Below are 22,154 nucleotides of genomic sequence, written 5' to 3'. Positions count from 1 at the left end.
TATTTTAAGTGATATTAGTAAAGAAAGTTCAATGTTTTTTTTTCAATAGATGCTTCAGATAATATTTTTCTTAATTAATTTATAAATAATATAAAATTAGTGATATTAATTTAAAATATTTGTTGGCGCTTCTTCGCACAATATTTAAAGTTGTAAACAATTTCAAAAGAATCTTTAAAAATAGCCTTTAAATGAAGATCCTTCAAAGATCTCCGAAGAATTTCAAAAATACCTGTAAAAACTTCCAAAAAAACTAAAGAATCTCAAAAGAACTTCCATAAGAAGTTCCTAAAAGCCTTTGAAAAACTTCTAAAAACCCCCCAAAAATGTCTAAAAACTGCTAGAAAAACTTTTAAAGAACTTCCAAAACGGTTTCAAAAGAATCTTTAGGGGGATTTCCATACGAACCTCTAAGGAATCGTCAAAGGAACCTCTAAGTGTTGAAAGTGTCACATGATTGGGATTTCAGAAATCCATGCCACATGATATCTTTATTCGGAGGTTATGCGGATAGCAACACCATTCTTCGTGTACTGGCATAAATAAAGGATTGGCACTTATGAAGGCATCCATATCGTGAGGATCATTTTTTGTCCTCATTTTTGAAAAACATCAAAACTGCTGAATATACGTAAATTTCTAATTTGACCCATTAGGAAGAAAGGTTGAACAACCCTGCTGTATTTCATTCTTAGAACTGGTTGTGATAACCCAGACAGAATTAGAAGCTGTAACAATGTTACAATCTTAAAAATAGTCGCATCACTATAAAAATTCGATATCTTTTTTCGATTCTTACCCACCATTGGCCGAATATATAACTGTCGCGGGTTCGCACCCGATCAACGGGCTGCTCGCGTGGAATGTTCCAAGTTTTCTTCACGTTTCTAACACTCAAATAAGGACTAGCTTCCTACAGAAAGACCTCTCCAGATGTATACCCTTTTGGCAGATCGCCCATGTGTTATGTTGTCATATCTAACCGAACCAATCAAATCTTCACTTGTTAAACAATTAAAAATAGTACTTATTCATTAAATATTAATGAGTTTCAGCCTCAGAAATCTTTTTCTTTATAACTGTTTTTCGTCCTGTGAGAAGTAGGAGGGATTTTTTCCATATACATCGTGGGTTCCGTCAGGCCGATCCAATGGGGACTTGGCCGAACCCACGATGTAAATGGAAAAAAGGCTCTCTCACTTACTATTGGATCGAATCCGGACAAGCAATTCCCTAAGAATTTTTCATAGTTTATCCTGGATACTTCAGGCTCAGTTACTCACCAACTGGTTGTGCCCATTATTAGCCTGTCCGAATCCACGATAGGTTTCGAAAACAAGCCCATAGAAGGTAAAGAGAAAACATTTAAAAAAGACCAACAATAAAAATAAGATTGATGGATGTGAGATAATGAGTAACGTATTTAAAACATGGAAAATACATAGATCAAGATCGATTTTGAACCCGGAACCATATTCCATTGCTACAAAAACTATATTCAACAATAAAAATAAATCTTAAGTATAAACGATAATGCTAAAAATACATTTTTTTAAATGTAAGATTACTTTAATTGGGACCAGTTTACCATAGAAAGACCTCCCAAGAGGTGCCACCTTGACAGATCAACGATGTGTTGCATGGCCTTTTTCCACTAATCCATGCATTCATAAATAATCAGATAATAATTTTTGAACAATTTCTATTCAAAATATTCAGAAATAATTGCAATTCCAGTTGCTAGTCGACTTCACAACAACTTATTTAATTTAATCTCTTTTCCTTAAAAAAATGAATAAAAATTATATTTATTGNAGTAAGTTTGTTTTTATATATTGTAATTATATTCCATAAAGCCCTACCTAAACATAAAACAACAACACAAGACTATAAATAGGAATAATCTTCTATTTTACAGAGTGATACAATATGCAAATATTTTCTCGTATCGTAAGTAATATATAACATACAATAGCGCCATTAAAAGATGCAGTGAATATGTAAATTAAACTATGCAAATCGTTACAAATTATATTTTCAAAGAACAAAGTGGAAACATTATGTAGGTAGAAACCGTTAAATCACTGGAAACATAGTTAACGTTTTTGAATAACGTCCGGTCTCAGCAGTTAAAATCGTAGGTAGAAATCTAGGACAGAACAACGCGATTGGGACTTTAACAGGGCTGTAGAGCAAATCTATAGGAACAAAAAAGTCAAAGCAACCATACCCGTATGGGCGACCCTTCGCGAGATATAGGCCCCTCAAAATGCCTATATGTGAACTTTTTGAGACCCTCAAAAATGGGGTAAAATTTAAAAGTGAAAATTGGCGAACGTTGGCACCACAATTTTTTAACGGATTCCTCGACAAAACCAAAAATAACACTAGTGTTATCATTCCCATTCTTAGATTGCGCCGCCATAGATAAAGGACTGAATCCAATATGGCCGTATAATGAGGACGTCTTGAATGCACGCGATCGAGTGAAATGTATATTATCCGAATTAATTTCGATGGAAGTTACTTCGGTGAATGAAACAGTTCAGGTAATGAGCAAGATTTTCAATGTTGATAAATGAATTATCACTAAAATACACGTTATTTATATACAGTACTAAGTTTGCAATGTTACAAAGTTCTCTTATACGGTGATAGAAATGGAAATCAAAATTCAAAATAATGCAGTTATATGAATAAAATTTATTATCGTAAAATTAACAATAACTTCTAAAATTAGCAAAATTTTGAATTGTAAAACAATAAAAGCCAAGATTATTCGCTCGGCTAGTGTCAACCAAACAAGTTGATGTATATGTTACAGTCAAAACCCGTTTTTAGTTAGAACGCGTTTTAACTAGTTGAAACTAGTTTATACTGAATGTCTTTGTTAAAACCCGTTTTGTCTAGTTAAAACTAGTTTTAACTCAAATTCATTTTTGACTAGCAGTAAATTCTAGTTTTAACTAGACAAAACCGGTTTTGTCTAGTTAATTTACTGCTGTACATGTTTTGACTTTAGATAAAACTAGTTTTAACTTTTAACATTAGTTAAAACTAATTTTAGCTACATAAATATGTTTGGGGGAAATAAAGTTATGTATAGTGATTCGGCGGAAGATGCCTAACATTTTGCTTATGAAGAAAATTACAGCGCTAATTTGAGTTTAGGAGCCCTCTAATGAAAATATCATATTCTGGAGTATGTCTTTCAAATAAAAGTTTGGAGTTTATTTTAAAAAATTCTATACTGTGTTTGCAATGACGACTTTTTCACTGTCTGGCATTTTAAGCATCTCACCCCAAGTATCTGGGTGAGATGCCAAATGCCATTAGGGTAAGATAACAAATATAATTGCTTAAAATTAATTTTTGAATTTCTTAACCAAATTTAATTTATTGCATATGTAGTACAAAGTACTTCATAGTAAGTATAACAGCACAGTATAAGTATTGTTAAGTTTCCGCCCGTTCTAACGTGTTCTATAGCTAGCTGAAAGCTTTTTTCAGTCCAAAAACTTTTTTGAGAAGTCCTTATATAATTTCTATGCATATCCTGCAATAAAACGAGAAAACAAAAGTTTATTAAAAATAGGCATATTGGAAATCAATTAACAAAAAATAGGCACGTTACCCCAAGAAAAATGTGGCATATTTTCCATTTGTTGGGGTAAGATGCCTAGTAGAGTCACGTGCTCCAGCATGTCCGATCGGGATCGGCGGTAGCTGACAATGGAAACTTTAGAACCTTAACTACATCACACATTAATTGTTTTTAGCAATTTTTAATAAATTCCATTTTAACTTTTAGTTTAAAATTATTCTAGAAACATTTCACAACAAAAACTTCGTTCTTATCTAGCTTTTATTCTTCTCGGATGTAGAAAATGAAGTAACGGTAGCCAACTACAGCTTTCCGCACTCAATATTGGCCCAACGATTCATCATACAAATACATGACAATATGTGACATCACCGTTTGAAAATATCAAAAATTAGGCATCTTCCCCCGCTTACCATCTTACCCCGAATCACTCTATGCGTTGCAGTCAGACCAGTTTTTAGTTAGGATGCGTTTTAACTAGTTAAAACTAGTTTATACTGGATGTGTTTGTTAAAACCCGTTTTGTCTAGTTAAAACTAAAATTTACTGCTAGTCAAAAATGAATTTGAGTTAAAACTAGTCTCAACTAGGCAAAACGGGTTCTAACTAAAAACGGGTTTTGACTGTAACATATATACGGACTGGTTTCTTAAAAAGCAAAACATTAATTTTTTAATATTTTTATGAGATAAGCCGAGGACCAAGGGGCGATCCTTAATTAATGACCGCTTACCGGCACGGACTGGTGAAACCCAATCTCAATGTCTATGGGTGGCTTGGAGTTTATCGGAAACGAGCAAATTGAACGATAGCTATTTCCAGTCAGGAACTGACACCAGTTAGGATAAATACATGCGGATCTTAAATGTGAATAGAAGCTCGATTAAACTGTCGAGTGCGCGCAAATAAGTCGAGAGGGTGTCCGTTTCCCGAGTGAGAGACAGGCAAACGGGTTTAACATACATAACAGAAGTTTAATATATATCTAAGCTAGGATACATGAGAAAATACAAGCTATATGACTAAATATGGCGATTACGTGAGGATATTATCAAATGTTACAAGGCGTCGCGACTATTCTACTACCTATGCCGCGAGCGTGGGCCGGGCTTATATGAGAGATCGCATCTCGAATCGGAGAGAGAATTTACAAACAGCAGTTAGCAGAAATACCTCAGAGGGAGAATGCTATCTTCTCGGTGGGTGGAGGAGTGTATAGTCATTGTCCGAAGATCGCTCGGTGACGGATGGAAGTTGGATCGGTAGGTTCTGTATGGCGTTGTTCCCTTGACGTGGTCTGCCGGTCTGCCGGGTAGTTGGTGGATTGAACTCCTTTATCTTTACTCGGGATGTTCACTACCTTTACCTATATATCAAAAACTTTGTGTACACGCTATTCAAAGGACGCAGAAAAAGTATTTTGAGAAGAAAATTTATAGTTCCAAAATTGTTCGCTAGGGGACAAATGGCGCTGCAAGCAAAGAAATGAGAAATCGTCGTAATGTTGCAACATTGGCATACTTAAAGGATAGTATTGCGTTACACGTGCGAAGAATTACGGGGTCTAGATCGAAAGTTCGTATGTAGTTAATCGCGGTCTCCGATCCCTCATCTTTCTATATTTGGTCTCGATTATAGTAGTATTTTGTCCCTGTACACCATACTTTTCCTGATAACAATCTAGTCGTGTTGGTCGCCTATCTAACTCTGTTCTCTTTTATATTGGGACCGAAAATCACGTGATTTTTTTTAAATTAAAAGACAAAAAATGCAGCCCGGAATTGTGTCGAAGTTGATAAGGCTCTTGTGTGACTGTTCCTGGCACGCAAACAGTTAGTTAAGAATGCCATTAGGGGGAGAGAAAATAACAAAAACTTAAAAACAATAATTTTGTTGAATTACAATAAAAATCTCCATTTAAAAAAAATATTTAAGTATGAAAAATACTATGGCATCAATATCAAAGTTTAAATTGTGTGTGGTGCCATCTATTATGACTTGTTATTAAAAATAGCTTTTACATTATTAATTACTGTATTGTCAAAAGGTTAGAAAAAGCTTAATTTGGAGTATTTTTGTGTTGTTTAACTTTATATTTCTGTGTTTATTTTTAATTCAGTTTATATCTTTGTTTGTGTTCCTATTTTTTATGTTTCTATTGACTAATTTATGAATTTTTTAAAGTTTTGTGGCTTATGCTTTATACTATTTGTGTGTGCTTTTTTTGTAACAGCTATTTTTATTTGCGTTTGCCTCAAACAAATGAAGTGAACACATCAATGTAATTACATAAACAATGATATAAACGCATGATAAGAGGATCCATTAAAATTAATCAATAAAAATGTTCATTACACAAATATTTTTTCAGCTTTGAATAATCTTGAATATTTATCTCGCTCTCCTTCTACAATAAAAGTGGAGGATGCGCTTTAATTAAATTCTTTAATAAAGACTAGATTAATGGATCCTGTATTATTATTGTTTTTATAGTACAGTTATTAAATTCTTTTTCTGTTTTATAGTTAAATTATTAAATTATTTCATTTCAAAACTATATTAAAGCTTAATTTTGTTGTTGAAGAAATTGCTTTCAAAATAACGAAAATTTTTAATGTTATAATGTAATTTACTGCATGCTCCAAAAGTTAGTTAACTAGTGTAATGACTAAATTGCTGCCCTATTCGAATACTTAATTAATCGTAGTTATTTTAATCTAATTCCCATTTATTTCTATAAAAGATATTCGTAAGAATATTTGAAACACATTAACGTGTGGTTAACAGTCCCTGTGTTATATTGCACACTTTCTTATAAGATTATGTTTTGAATGTTGTATATTAATTTTCTATTTTTCTATGCTAAATTGTATAAATTATTTGAGGAACCTCATAAATCTATTATGCTTAAAACTTGATGTTACTACATCCAAGTGAACACTGATAGTTTAATCACGAGTTCTCGCAAGTTCAACGAACTGGCCACGTGGAATTTTCCGGATTTTTTTACGTTTCTAACGCTAAATACAGATCAGCTTCCCATAGAAAGTCTTCTCGAGAGCATCGCCCATGTGTTTTCAACTTTACATATTAATTTGCATTTCGTTATTTTATTCTATCAGTCCAATCTTTTAAGAATATATTCATTATGGTTGGATACTGCAGTGACCACCAATGAATATATGCGCGAGTCTTACGTGCACTGGAAGAACTTCTAAGAGCTTATGAATGCACTTAAATATGGAATTTCTTTAAGTCATATAATAAAAGGAATTCATTTATAAAATCCTTTAAATATTTCTTATTTTTTAACTATTACAGAAAATGTAGGATATCATCTAAACATTCGCATGCAATATCTAATACTACAGAAACCGCCAAGTTTAAAATGTGATATTCTGGAACGGATTTGAACCGGGATCCTCCATAATCAATTCATGAGATAACCCGCTTAAGCCGCTGAACATAGGTTAGATTTGTTTATAATGTTTACAATAAATTAAAATTATGGTGAAATTATGCTCTTGCTAGAGAATGATTTCAATTTACCTATTCTATACTTAGGTCATGGGTTCGCGCCTCGTCGAGTTTTCTGGTTTCTTGCGTGTTTATAAACGTGAAGAAAATCCTGTAAACTGCACGTGGCCAGCCCGTTGCGAGGATCGAACCCACGACCAACTCTACCACTGTTTGGTGATTTTATCCAGTCGGGCATTAGTGGGCAATTTATTTCATAAACCGAATTTTAAGCCGAAAGATGAAGATTAATGTACAAAATGCTGAATTTCAAGTCGAAAATTATTCAGTAATTTTATTTATTTTTATTTAAAATAATGTAAAGATGAGTTATTATAAATATAATTCCTTTGTTTGTTTGTTTTTTTAAAGTTTAAAACTATTATAAGATGGCGATTTACAAAGCCAACCGGATAAATCCTTTATATAAATAAATATATTTTATTATTTATAAGTCTAAATAATTTATTTTTCAAATGATAAAACTTTTCTGTCTAAGTTTATTTAATTCTTAATATTTCCTGTTTACTTCCATTAAAATCTTAAACCAGGGATTACTGTACTTTACCTTAAAAAATTATTATTATTTTACAAATCTTTTTTTAATTTCAAACTGTAAACACAATTCTTTATTATAATATTTCACATATTTACTTATAAATATTCTTAGAAAATATATTCAAGAAACTTAAAAAAAATAGTCGCATCACTATAAAAATTCGATATCTTTTTTCGATTCTTACCCACCATTGGCCGAATATATAACTGTCGCGGGTTCGCACCCGATCAACGGGCTGCTCGCGTGGAATGTTCCAAGTTTTCTTCACGTTTCTAACACTCAAATAAGGACTAGCTTCCTACAGAAAGACCTCTCCAGATGTATACCCTTTTGGCAGATCGCCCATGTGTTATGTTGTCATATCTAACCGAACCAATCAAATCTTCACTTGTTAAACAATTAAAAATAGTACTTATTCATTAAATATTAATGAGTTTCAGCCTCAGAAATCTTTTTCTTTATAACTGTTTTTCGTCCTGTGAGAAGTAGGAGGGATTTTTTCCATATACATCGTGGGTTCCGTCAGGCCGATCCAATGGGGACTTGGCCGAACCCACGATGTAAATGGAAAAAAGGCTCTCTCACTTACTATTGGATCGAATCCGGACAAGCAATTCCCTAAGAATTTTTCATAGTTTATCCTGGATACTTCAGGCTCAGTTACTCACCAACTGGTTGTGCCCATTATTAGCCTGTCCGAATCCACGATAGGTTTCGAAAACAAGCCCATAGAAGGTAAAGAGAAAACATTTAAAAAAGACCAACAATAAAAATAAGATTGATGGATGTGAGATAATGAGTAACGTATTTAAAACATGGAAAATACATAGATCAAGATCGATTTTGAACCCGGAACCATATTCCATTGCTACAAAAACTATATTCAACAATAAAAATAAATCTTAAGTATAAACGATAATGCTAAAAATACATTTTTTTAAATGTAAGATTACTTTAATTGGGACCAGTTTACCATAGAAAGACCTCCCAAGAGGTGCCACCTTGACAGATCAACGATGTGTTGCATGGCCTTTTTCCACTAATCCATGCATTCATAAATAATCAGATAATAATTTTTGAACAATTTCTATTCAAAATATTCAGAAATAATTGCAATTCCAGTTGCTAGTCGACTTCACAACAACTTATTTAATTTAATCTCTTTTCCTTAAAAAAATGAATAAAAATTATATTTATTGTTACTAAATATTAATTATTGTTAATGAAAGAGAAAAAAATGTTGAAAAAATTATTTTCTTGTAAAAAAATTATTATTAATTTTATTGATTCTACAAAATTAACAATCAAATTTAGCATTCAATTAAAGATTCCTGAACTTTAACGGTTGTTAAGCAAAACTTAATGATTTCTGCTTAATTAAGCGAACTAATTAACTTTAATTACTCGATCATAAAATGTTGATTTATAATACCTTTTAATATATTTTATATTTAATATATTTTTTTAAACTTGTATAGTAAATTTTCTGATTTTAAAATAGTAAAAATAAAGACTTAAACAATACTTATACCATAGTACATCATGTAAATTATCATTAACATAAAATTATAGTTTAATAATTTAAAAATGTTTGTTTATGATTTTTTAAATAATGAATAAATAATTATGGTTAATGTTTCGTAAAATTTTTATTGTTTTTTTAATGTTAAATTGCCTTTAAAATTATTTAAATGATGATAAATGATGCGTTTTATTTCATTAAATATCGTTTATCATTAAATTAAATTTCGTTTTTTTAAGGAAATTAAATGATTTTATAAATATAAAAGAAATTTAAGTAATGAAATTATGTATTTTAAGTGATATTAGTAAAGAAAGTTCAATGTTTTTTTTTCAATAGATGCTTCAGATAATATTTTTCTTAATTAATTTATAAATAATATAAAATTAGTGATATTAATTTAAAATATTTGTTGGCGCTTCTTCGCACAATATTTAAAGTTGTAAACAATTTCAAAAGAATCTTTAAAAATAGCCTTTAAATGAAGATCCTTCAAAGATCTCCGAAGAATTTCAAAAATACCTGTAAAAACTTCCAAAAAAACTAAAGAATCTCAAAAGAACTTCCATAAGAAGTTCCTAAAAGCCTTTGAAAAACTTCTAAAAACCCCCCAAAAATGTCTAAAAACTGCTAGAAAAACTTTTAAAGAACTTCCAAAACGGTTTCAAAAGAATCTTTAGGGGGATTTCCATACGAACCTCTAAGGAATCGTCAAAGGAACCTCTAAGTGTTGAAAGTGTCACATGATTGGGATTTCAGAAATCCATGCCACATGATATCTTTATTCGGAGGTTATGCGGATAGCAACACCATTCTTCGTGTACTGGCATAAATAAAGGATTGGCACTTATGAAGGCATCCATATCGTGAGGATCATTTTTTGTCCTCATTTTTGAAAAACATCAAAACTGCTGAATATACGTAAATTTCTAATTTGACCCATTAGGAAGGAAGGTTGAACAACCCTGCTGTATTTCATTCTTAGAACTGGTTGTGATAACCCAGACAGAATTAGAAGCTGTAACAATGTTACAATCTTATTTTGCTTCTAGAACCATGTTACAGAAAAATGTATTCGTACTCTCTACTGACTGACAAGAATCTAATCCCCTATGGAAAATAATCGGAGCATTGTAATTGTTCGAATATATAGAGGAAAACAGCAATACGTGCATACAAGTGAATTGGAACTTGTAATTTAGAAATATCTTTTTGTACACTAGAAAAGTAGGACCCCGAAGGAATTTTTCTGATTATATTTGAAAATAATGGCCAAATCCGTTGTTTCATTTTGTTAACAGATGAAAACCCTTCTTAAATCGATTGAAGCTGCCAAAAATGGAAGTAATTTTTTGCTTAGTGTAATGAAGTATAATATTTTAATATCGCATCCATATTTATTTATTTGTTAAATATCTTAAAAGTCCTTTTTATTAATTACGTCACATTTTCTAATTCAAAACTACCTTTCGTCGTTCAGCATTTTCGAATTTTCGCCATTTTATTTAAAATTAAAAAGTGATTTTTAGTGGTTTTAAGTGACTTTAAGTCGGGGTGGCATTTTACGTCCTCATTTCTACAGACTAATATAAAATATTTTACATCTAATTTTCTAAGTGTTAATTTCGAATTAAAAATTTAGCTGCCGTTACGCTTAAAAATTCCGCTGTACGTTGGTTATGTTACTCAGTTGATATTCCTTTTCAAGTTAGACAGGTTTATGGCTTATAATAGTGCATTGCGTAGAAAGTAAGTCACGAGATTTCTGTTTTGTAGAATGTCCGTTTTAAGCAAGTTTTGCGAAAATCCATTTCTTTTCGTATATTTTGTGTATAATAAATTACCTTAGTTACTGAACTACTCCATTATAAATTCTTCTAGTAACATTTTCAGAATATATTTGCTTTCTTGAGGCGAAAAAAATTGAAGATAACTTTTTGCAATTTTTATTGCCATCGAATTTTCGAACGATGGATTTATTTGCGATGGATTTTACACTCGAATGACCACAATAATATTTTTCTGCAGCTCGTCCAATCATATTCTTAAATTCTGTGGAGTGTATCGGCTTGTTTCGTGGCTAAGAACTGATGTTTTTGAATATTAAAACGCGAATTCAGTGGTTCTGTTTAATCCAGAGATAAACTTAACCAAAAATTTAATTTAATGAAAATAATCACTGTAAGGTGTAAGGTTTAGTGAGGCACGTAATGAGAAAGTCGAGGAACGAGGCTCGACCCATGAAAGATTCCTGCGGTTTCCGAATAGAACTAATTTGGTTTAAAGCTTAAGAGTGACAGCCTTTACTGCATCTACCTGCCTGTTGATTAATTTATTTAATAATTGATATATCGTCATTAGAATCAGCGCACTTTGACCTATGCAAATGTTAAATCTCCATTTATACTATTATAAGATCCAATAAAGTACAGGCGAGCAAAAGTTTGGTTTAGTTTGGTAGGATAAGAAACACTACACGTGGACGTTCTTCCAAGCGGAAATGCATCATAAGAGGACTTTCTATGTTAAAGTAGCTCCTATTTAGGTGTTAACATTAATGAATTACATAAAAATCAACGTGATAAAACACTTTAAAACGTTATTTTACTAATTAAATAATTTAAATAAAAGCGAAAATATTAAATGCGTTATGATTCTACTAATTCAAAATTTGAATTTTCGATAGTCACGCCTATCGATTACGTGTTTCCTGCTTCCAACCAATCACCAGTAAGAACGTTTACAGTTTTTAAAGGGTATTAACTGTTCGTAGATTACATAAACCAAAAAAATTGCATTATATTATTATATTAAAATTTAAGCATTTACATGATTAAACTTATGTTAAATGCTGCATAACCAGTCAATTAAGAGTATAAACATGTATTTTTATGTAATAGTAATTAAGAATTATGCTCTTTTTATACCAAGACATGTTTAACACGTTGTACTTGAAATATCATTATTATTATGGCATAAATCTATGCTCAAGGTATGCGTTAGCGTATAAATTATGCAAAAAATGCATAATTATTTTATGCTTATCTCGAATTTAGTCACTACAAACATAAACGACGACATGGGAAATTGTAATCTATGTTTAAAAGCCATGATAACAATTAAATATGGCCCGTTAAAGATTACGATGATGGCAAATTGAGGCAATTAAATTAAACGTCGAGAATTATTGTACTAATTAGCTATGAGCATTAACCATGAAAACTTAAAGGCAAAAAGATTCAAAGCTATAATTATAATATTTTCATACATTGTAGTTACCATACTTAAGCAAGAGACGAATATAACTTAGTAAAATTCCATACAAAACATAAATAATGATAACATTTATTACGAGTCATCTCATCTTTAGACGGATTTATTCTGTATTATTTTTATAAAGCATTTATGATGAAGGTAAATATGGTAATCATAATAGTGAATTATTTACGATCAGTCAGAACGTTGTGGCACATTACCACGCGTTACATCATGCATGATAAAGTTGGGTTGTTCCCATAAGTCTATGGTTATAATTATGGTAGGTATTCCATAAGTGGATTATCTATATAAATTACAAAGACAAGCCAAAAAATTCAAAATAATTGATAATTTATGCACTGTAATTTATGGTAATTTATACCATAAGCTATTCAAAATTTTAAAAAATTAATATAGTAAAATAATACAGTGAAACCTGCTAATGTGGGGACCAGCTCCAAGTGGTCACCTTATACAGGTAGTCACGTTAGCAGGTTTCACTGTATATTGAATGTTGAGAGATTTAAATATTTTCTAATTATAAATAATGCATGTAATTTTTTTGTTGAAAGTGTCACATGATTGGGATTTCAGAAATCCATGCCACATGATATCTTTATTCGGAGGTTATGCGGATAGCAACACCATTCTTCGTGTACTGGCATAAATAAAGGATTGGCACTTATGAAGGCACCCATATCGTGAGGATCATTTTTTGTCCTCATNAACACGTCCATTTATATATATATAGATAAAAATATTCACTTTTTCTTTTTATATAAAGTGTAAATAACCTAAGAAAATCGTGTAAAAGTAAAGTGGTATCGAAAAGTTTAAATATTCAATATTAAAAAATAAGGTATTTGTCTCATTGAAAACGTAACAAATGGGGCCTATCTTATTGGTTAATATTCTGATTTACCGATGACTGCGATGTTATAAAATCTAGCGACGAGAGTTGCTTAACTTTTCCGGCCGTTTTGAATTTTTTAAAATATAAAACCTTTATACTATTTAGCAAAAATAAAATTGTGTGTGGCGCCATCTGTTATCAGATATTGTTATAAAACTTTTTATATTTTTATTACTATAAAATGGCAAAAAAAAAACTTAATTTTGAGGGTAGAAATGAGTTTTATAAAAGAATGAAAATGTTAATAGCGAATAACATATTCATTAAGTCCTCTCATGATACATGATCTCGACCTTTCACCACCAAAATTTAATAGCATCAATGCCTCTCATATGAAGTCTGCTGTTCTTTTATGTAATTTTAATTGAGTTTGTAAGATGATTTTTCTTCAAAAGTACAATTAATTTCCTGATGACCTATTGGTTATCATCATAAAATTACCAAGTTCTAACTTACATCATCATCATTTCGTCTTGTTTTTAATATATTATCACCATTAAAATCATTTTTATCTTATCATCTTCAATATTAATAACAGTATATCATCATCATTATCATTATCGTAAATCATTATAACAGCATGCTTAGATTGATACTTAAGTCTACCACGTTGTAATTCGCATCGTCATAATTTCTCCCAGTTCTTTAACACGTTATCATCATTAAAAAACTATTATAATTCATCATCATGGCCATCATCATTAATAAAAATCCGATATTCGCCAAGCTCGACATTCAAATTCGAGTTCTATTATCTTCAATTGATTTCTACTCCGGCAATTAACTGAATAATCGAACTTCTTCTTTTTTTTTTAATATAATCTAAATTCGTAATTAATTTTATTTAGTGAAATATATAAATTTTATTCACTTATCGTTTGCAACTTCATTAATTAATTTTCGCCATTAATTTGCACGATAATTTTGTTAAAGATGCACGCTACGCTTGCTCTTTATACAATAATCATTTTAAGAGAACAAACAACTTTACACCTTAATGATTTTAAGTAAATTAATTTAATTGTATTTTCTGCGATTTAAAAATTAGTAAACTAACAATATTTAACTTACTTACTTCAATATTTTCGCCATTTTTAGAGCCCTAAACGTCATTAAACTCCCACGTGAATTCTAGAAGATGGCGAAGTTTCGTTCGTCTTCTCTCGTTTAAATCAGTTTTACTGAATATTAAATTGTAATAAGTTGAATGTAATTAATTAAATCATTAAATATGATGATTTTTTTCGATTATAAATGTAATTAACTTAATTAAAATTACTATTCGTGTACTATTTTCTTAACTAAATTAACGCTGTTTCAATGGGTGTATTAGTGATACGAAGTTTATGAAATAAACTAAAGGGAAACTTTTAACAACGGCCACCTCCTTATAACGGCCATTTTCTGTGTTTCCTCCTGTGCCGTTGTTTAGAGGTTCGAGCTATATTTACAAATTTCTGGTTTTAAACACGCGTGTTTAAACGCCTTCTGCATAAAAAAAATTCGCAGGAAAGTTTGTTTGTCGCACCAAAATTAATTAATTTAATTACTCTTTTTACTTTTATTAATTATCTATTTTAATTAATAAAAAATAAATTTGACCTTTAGAGGGTTCGGATCCGATGAAGGATGTAAACAAAAATAAAAGAAATCGATACCAAAAACGTGTAATTATCTCTGTCATTAATCTATGTAAACATTGAAAAAACTGGATTAAAATACTAGCACGAACCCACGACTTATTGTTAACGAGATAAGAAAACGAAACGAAACCGCGGTTTTNAGGAAGCAATACCTTTTGTCAACAAGTACACTCAATGATTCTTCTTTCGTTAAGTAACTTCTTAATTGGTTCAAAGTGATGGAAAGCTCTTTAGGTACAGTCACTTGACCCATATATTTTACAGCTGTTCTATCTCTGTTTGCCTGACACACGAGATATTTTGTTGTTTCACTCTTTCTGTCTACAAATATAATTATTTTTACAATTATTCTTATATTGTTGTATTGTTATTGTATTAGTATTATATTCAATTATTATTAAATATGCTATTGTTTAAAGAACAAGGTCATCAAATTAGGGAATAAAACGTAAAAAAAAACAAGAGAAAGATCCTTTTGCTGGTGATAAAGAGTGGTGCCATCTATTAGCTAGAAATTAAGCTGTGTCGTAACAGCTACGCGTGCCAGCACGTCACAGCATCACGCGCGTAGATTTGCGATACATTCTACGCGCTGCTCGCGTAGAACGCATCGCATAAGTTTAATATATTAAAATATCTTCGTCTCTTCTCCAACTTTAATTCACCACTCTTATCAATTATGTATTACATAATAATCAATATTAAAGCTATAGAAAGGTGGAGGGATGAAAACATTTCTTTCATTCTTACCATTATTGCCAACCCAAACAACATTCTGCTTGTTGATTTTGTATGCTTTATTGGAATAATTATTACTAAAATAAAGTTATAAAAGAACATTTTAGACATACAACTCGACCCTTCTATAGAAAAATAATTAAACGATTAATTTGAAAATGGGGTGGTACCAACTTACTTGGAAGTAATTCTTTCGCCAGACATTACCCAATTATTTCTTTTTATATCTTCTTCTCTCCTTTTATTCTTCATACAGGAACACGAAACTAAGTTACTGTTTTTGATTGGAATTTCCTCCAAGCTGTCGTAATTTTGTTCCACCGTGAACACGTTGTAACCAATGTCTTTGTGCGGGATCAAAGGGGAATCAATGGCTCGTCTCCACCTGTTTTCCAAGAATTTCTCTTGCTTTAATTTCTGTCTTCTTCTCGATTCGTTTTCTAGAAGTTCGATTTTGTACCCTTTTTGACTTTTATAATAATTCCTTAAGAGTCTAGCGTGTTGTTTTGGAACGGCGCATAGTTGCCTCGCGTCGCATCGCTTCGTAAAAAAACCATTCAGACTAATAACAATAATACATTTGCTTTATTATATCCACTAATAATACAAAATACGTCGCGATTTATTCTATATTTTAAATATTTCCTTAGTTTTTATTAAAGGAAACTTATTTTAATACTTTGTTTGCGTTAGTTAGGAAGCGACGCGACTTCGCGCCGAAGCGCAATATAACACGTTAGATGTTTATTATATAATACTTACTGCTTTTGTTCCTGCAGTAGCAATATATCACCACAGCTATAAACAACATAACAAGTGCCACATTTATAATAATTGCAGCGATCCAAGCAACTGGTTCGGATTTTTCTTCAGATCCTGGACGATCATCGTGACTATCGCTCATCTCATAAATCTAAATAAAAATATAAAATAAGTTAATGTATTTGTGTATTAAAAAGTATGTTAAATTATCCTTTACATAATAAAATAATATAAATTTTATGTACTTTCTAAAAAAGCCGCATATATATTTTTTTTCTTTGCGAGTCGCGTCGTTGTCGAGAGTTTCTAGTACTATTATCTGAGCATATATCCCGTTTATAAATATACTTAGTGCTTAAATTAGTATTAAACTGCATAAAGAACAGCAGAAACTCCCCATTAGCCCTGAATTGACTTACTCTCCATTGCTCTGAATTAGCTGACAACACTTTGTATTATGTTTATTGCTTACATTAGTGTTAAGCAGTGTTGTCAGTAATAAAATAGGGAGTTTCTAATGATGCTGTTTTCTGTCTATTTTATAAATATATTTAGTAATTAAATGAGTATAAACTGGATAAATAGCACTACAAATTCACCATTTTACTCCTGATAACACTGCTTAACACTAATGTAAACACTAGGCGTAATTATAAACATTGTTTTCAAAGTAAAATGGGAAGTTACTAGTGTTCTTTGCCCAGTTTAACACTAATTTAAGTACTGAATATATTTATAAACCGGATAAATACTCATATAATTGCGCTAAAAGTTCCCCATTCTGTGAGTCTATCGACTTAATTAATATTATTAGAAATTAAATAAAAACCTAATATAATTTATAAAGATTTTTACTGGTTAATTGAATATAAATTCCCAACAACTTTCGAATAATATCGATTCAAAGTTGATCAAAGTGACTAAAATAAAACCTTGACGTGCAAATCTTATAAAGAAATCTAAAAAGTTCCTAGAAAATACTTTATTTCCTTTCTAAAACAAAAAAAAATTAGAAAATAAAATTAATTTTTTAGAATTTATATTCGTGTTTTATTCACTTTAATATATTCTTTACACGTCGCAAAATAAAAAATTAACTAGAATTTTTCGTGATTTTTGTAGATAAAGGACTGAATTTATTAGTTTATTAATTTATTTTTAATTTATTAATAGTTTATACTAAAAGACATTGCTGTAAACTTATCAAAATTACATCAAATATATTTATAAATATTAAAAACATGCTTAATTAGTTTATCAATAACACAAAAAGTCAAATTATCTTTGTTTATAGGCATAGAGTCGCATCGCATTCGCCGCGCGGAGAACACGACGAATCTTCTCTCACTTCTTAATAATATTTAGAATTTTATAATAATTTATCTCTTTTAAATAAATCGATAATGAGAAATTTAATCAATAACTGAAGAGTTTATAATAATTTACCTGCTTCCATTATATCGTGGATAAATAATCTGCGGTCGCTTCGCGTTAGCGCGCGTTACAAGCGACGCGACTGTATATAACTTAATAACGAATTTAATCATAATTTAAGTTCCTTCAATTGAATAATTTTAAAATTTAGCACACATAATCTTATAAGTATGAAAATTATTTTGACATATAAATTATATTTATATGTTAAATCATTTATTAATTATAATAAAATTTGTAAAAAATGATAGCAGCATGAAAGAACGTGAATTTATACTCAAAACTCCTTAAAAATAATTTTAAAAAAATAAACAAATTGTAATTTAATTAAAACTTTAAATAATGTTTAAAGTATTTTATCAATTAATAGTGAAAAAATATATAAATTAATATATTTAAACACAATTATTGTATAGACATAACACATCAAATAAAAAGAAACGGGTTTAAATGAATGTTAAACTACTCCTTTAGTAACAAAAGTCAACATTTTTCCAATTTTTCGTTTACATAGAACAGTTTCCATGGCTACAAGTCAAAGATAAAAGGTTCAATGTTGCTATTATTCTTAGAAATGCCCAATTTACTAAATGTAAAGAATCAAGAACATAGAATTGAGCAAGAAAAAACCCAATTTTCTTAATTTATCTACATTTAATTAATCATTTCATTACTAAATTTATAAAATTTTCCTANACCTTTTCTTGTTAACAGAGGCGTGGGTTCGGACTAGAATTTTTATTGATTTTTTTCGAATGTTTTTTTTTACCGAATAGGAACCGAACCCACGTCTTTTATTGTTATTTAAGAACGAGCGTTCAAATCGGATTCGTATCCGATCCCATCTAAAAAATACTTTACAGTGTGTTTGGACATGATTATGAGTTGAATCGATTTCTTATATAACAATGAAGACGGGGGTTCGGTTCCTAATTAATAAATATTTTGTAAACTAGAAAAAAAATAAAACGTATGATAAAAAGAAAAACATGTGGGTTCGGTTCCTGTTTAAAGAAAAAAAAACATTTAAAATTATTAAAAAAAGGTTTCTTTGGAACAAGAACTGAACTCACGTTCTGAGATAACAACAAAAGATATGGGTTCGGATTGTTATTGGGCTACATTCCGGCTAATTAATTAATTAATATATTAAGCAATTTGGCTATAGTTAAGAGATTAAACTGTCATCTATTTTTTAAATTTTTAATAATTAGAAACGAATTAATTTAAAAACAGATGGCGCATAAGTGCCTACCTACTGCCAAATTGCTTAATATCTTATTAATTAATTAGCTCAAATGTAGCCCAATAAGAATTCGGCTTTAACGAGTTTTTTTTCGTATTTGTTAATTAATTATTTTATTTTTTAAATATTTTTGACATTTTTAGCATTATTAAAAACTACTTTTTAGAAAATAATAATAATAATAATAATATTTATATCGATTTAAATATATTTTATTGTTATTTTATGTTTACTTTGCTATTGAAGCTTAATATATTTGCTTTTGTGAATATCATAAGAGTTATATTTTTCTGTATTTTTATATTAAAAGATGTAAAAAATCGCTTAAAATATTTTTAAATTTATGTAAATATGAACTGAATAATTTAATTTGAAAAACACGTGATTCGTTATTTTTATTTTGTCGTTTCGGGCGTGTCTGCCTGTCTGCGTGTCTGTCTGTAATGGTGAGAATTATATTAAGAATTTTGGCGCTTTGTTTTGTTTTAAAATATTATAATCTTGAATTGTTAAAAGATTATAATTTTAAACTTATTTAAATTAAAATTTTGTGTAAATTTCAGGATTTTAGAAAAGTTTTTTTCATGAAAATGATTACTTTTTTTTTCCGAAATTTATAACATTTTATGGAGGTTCCTGGCTATAGTCTACTACTCTTTAGGGTCCGAATTGAGTCTGGGCCTGTCTCTAAATTCGTAGAGTAATGGACCTTGCATACCATTATTTGACCATACCCATTGTTGTTCTGATCGAACCATAATGTGCAAGCTGAAGAAAATTTCATCATGCATGCAATGAGGAAAGAGCTAAAGAATTCCTTGCCTCGCTTAAAACATACCAAAAAACACTAAAAACTTATTTCTTATATGATACATTGCTCTGCAATTTGAAAAAAACTGTAGACCAATAAATTCGTCTGTTGTCTGTCTGTCTTTCCTTAAAACACGTTGGAAGGCCGAACGAGTTCCGGACCTTTAGAGCTGGCTCCCAATTAGAAAGAATTCTATGAATAAAAATTTGAATTTGAATTTAATAAGTGTTCGTCACGCCGTCTGGTTGTAAATATGCAAACTAAAAATTTATTTTTGAACAAAGTAATTATTACGTAACAATTACACAAATTATAAAATCACTCAACTATTACGTCGCAATTGTTACGTAATAATTTAATAAACTTTTAGGAAATTGAGTCTTTTGTAGAAGCGGTATAAATTTCGTCAATTGTTATGTAATAATGCTATATATTTCTTACTGTTACGTAACAACAATATAAAATGTTTTTGTAATAATGCAGTACATTTGATCACTGTTACATAACAATGAAAAATAGTTTTATTACGTAATAATTCAGTAAGAATAAAGTTTAAAAATTCGAATTTAGCGTAAGAATAGTGATAAAAACGACTCTATTAAACCATTAACTCGGCGAGAATTACAAAATTTAGATATTAAAAGACATTTTGAATCGATAAAACTCTATCTCGAAGCGAGCAGACAAACAGACAGACTGAATGTTAATTTTAAACGCAAAGTTTTCAAATTATTAAACGTTTGTTTCAATTTGATTTACAGCGTTGTAAAGTAGAAATTCGTCCGGAAATTTGATCGATTTTACAATTATTTTTAATATATTATTTTTAAGATTCATTAAATCAATTTTTATCCTATCAAACTACATTATTTTTGATGTGACAAGTTGATAAAATCTATTTAAATCGCACTTGGGAAAATTATCATCAATGTTAAATCTAATTAAATTAAACCTAATTAAATTAGGATCGCGCTGGTTTTTTTCCAGGAGTAATTTTAATTTTTAATGCCGTTGAATGAAAGTAGTAGAAAGTTTATTTAATTAATAATAATAAGAATTTGTTATCAAGAATAATAATAAATAGTTTATTTAATTTATTCTCATTTCTGTTTTTTTTTTCTTCCTTTATCAGAAGACTAACAAGAGAAGGGAGGAAAGAATTAAATAAAATTTCAAAAAAAAAAATGGTGTTAAATTATCAAAAAGTTTTACTTTAAAAGCTTTCTTGCAGTACATTAGTGATAAAACTAATCGATAAAGCTTTTTTATACATAAAAAATGTCAAAAAAATTACAAAATTCTATCTACAACCCGAGGGTGTGAAGGTTCTTTCAATAAAGTAAGTTGAATTTATGTTAAAATAACGTCTTCATTCACAACAAAAAAGATCTAAAACATCTGTTACTTCATTTATACTCTTTAAAGAATTTGATCCATTTGACAAATTTTCAAAAAATTGTTCCTCGACCCCTCCACTGGATAAAATTGCCTAGTAAAATTTGACTTTGATAAACCAATTTTGCCTGATTCACACGGAAAAGTATTGATTTTTTACTATTATTTAACGAATTATAATTATTTAATATGAAAAATATTACATTAAAAAGTTTCCAAATTTACTTATCTCCCATCAGGGTGGCTCAAAAGTCTGTTAACCATTTCAAAACAAATTGCTGTCGTATTCAATACTTTATGTTCGACTCTTGGCAGCTTGTCGAATTGCTTGCAAAATGCATGATTAACTAACTTTTGGGCCATACTGTATACTGAAAAATCCTTCTTAGTTAAAGAATAAATGGAAGAATTAAAATTCATAATAAAAATTTGCAATTTTTTTTATTAAATTGCATTAATTAAATAATTTAAATATAATTTTATACTTTTTTTCATATTTAAAATAATAATTTTTATATACATTTTTAGTGTATTATTACATTCTTCCTTTTTTTTCCTAATACTTTTGTAATACAAAATATTAAAATTTAAATTCGAAAATTCGATTTAAGATATCGAGAACATTTTACTTAAGTCCGTAAACATTGATATCGAATTTATTTTTTCCTCCTTTAATCCTGAAGCGAAACTTCTTAACATTTCACTTTACCACAAACAAATAAAGCTTCATCCTCTTCAAAATTGAAAAAAAAA

The 22,154-nt window shown here is 29.7% G+C and overlaps 1 protein-coding gene across 1 annotated transcript; it reads right to left on the bottom strand.

Moving 5' to 3' along the window:
* Positions 1 to 15,166: 15,166 nt before the first annotated feature.
* On the bottom strand, positions 15,167 to 16,776 carry LOC111634249. Its single transcript, XM_023378980.1, has 3 exons — positions 16,516 to 16,776; positions 15,932 to 16,193; positions 15,167 to 15,336 (listed from the first exon to the last, which is right to left on the bottom strand). The coding sequence occupies exons 1-3, from the start codon at positions 16,655 to 16,657 to the stop codon at positions 15,324 to 15,326; spliced, it is 417 nt and encodes a 138-aa protein (XP_023234748.1). The 5' UTR covers positions 16,658 to 16,776; the 3' UTR covers positions 15,167 to 15,323.
* Between the last annotated feature and the right edge of the window lie 5,378 nt (positions 16,777 to 22,154).

This window comes from Centruroides sculpturatus, unplaced genomic scaffold, assembly GCF_000671375.1.
Source record: "Centruroides sculpturatus isolate CEXI.00-Female unplaced genomic scaffold, Cexi_2.0 scaffold792, whole genome shotgun sequence".
In the NCBI taxonomy this organism is placed as follows: domain Eukaryota; kingdom Metazoa; phylum Arthropoda; class Arachnida; order Scorpiones; family Buthidae; genus Centruroides; species Centruroides sculpturatus.
Note: the sequence above shows the minus strand (reverse complement) of the source record. Positions and strands in the feature narration are given on the sequence as shown.

Coding starts and splice junctions, on each gene's coding strand:
- LOC111634249 (XM_023378980.1), bottom strand. CDS start 16,657: ATGAGCGATAGTCACGATGATCGTCCAGGATCTGAAGAAAAATCCGAA. Junction 16,194..16,515: donor CTACTGCAGGAACAAAAGCA/GTAAGTATTATA, acceptor TCGAACTTCTAG/AAAACGAATCGAGAAGAAGA.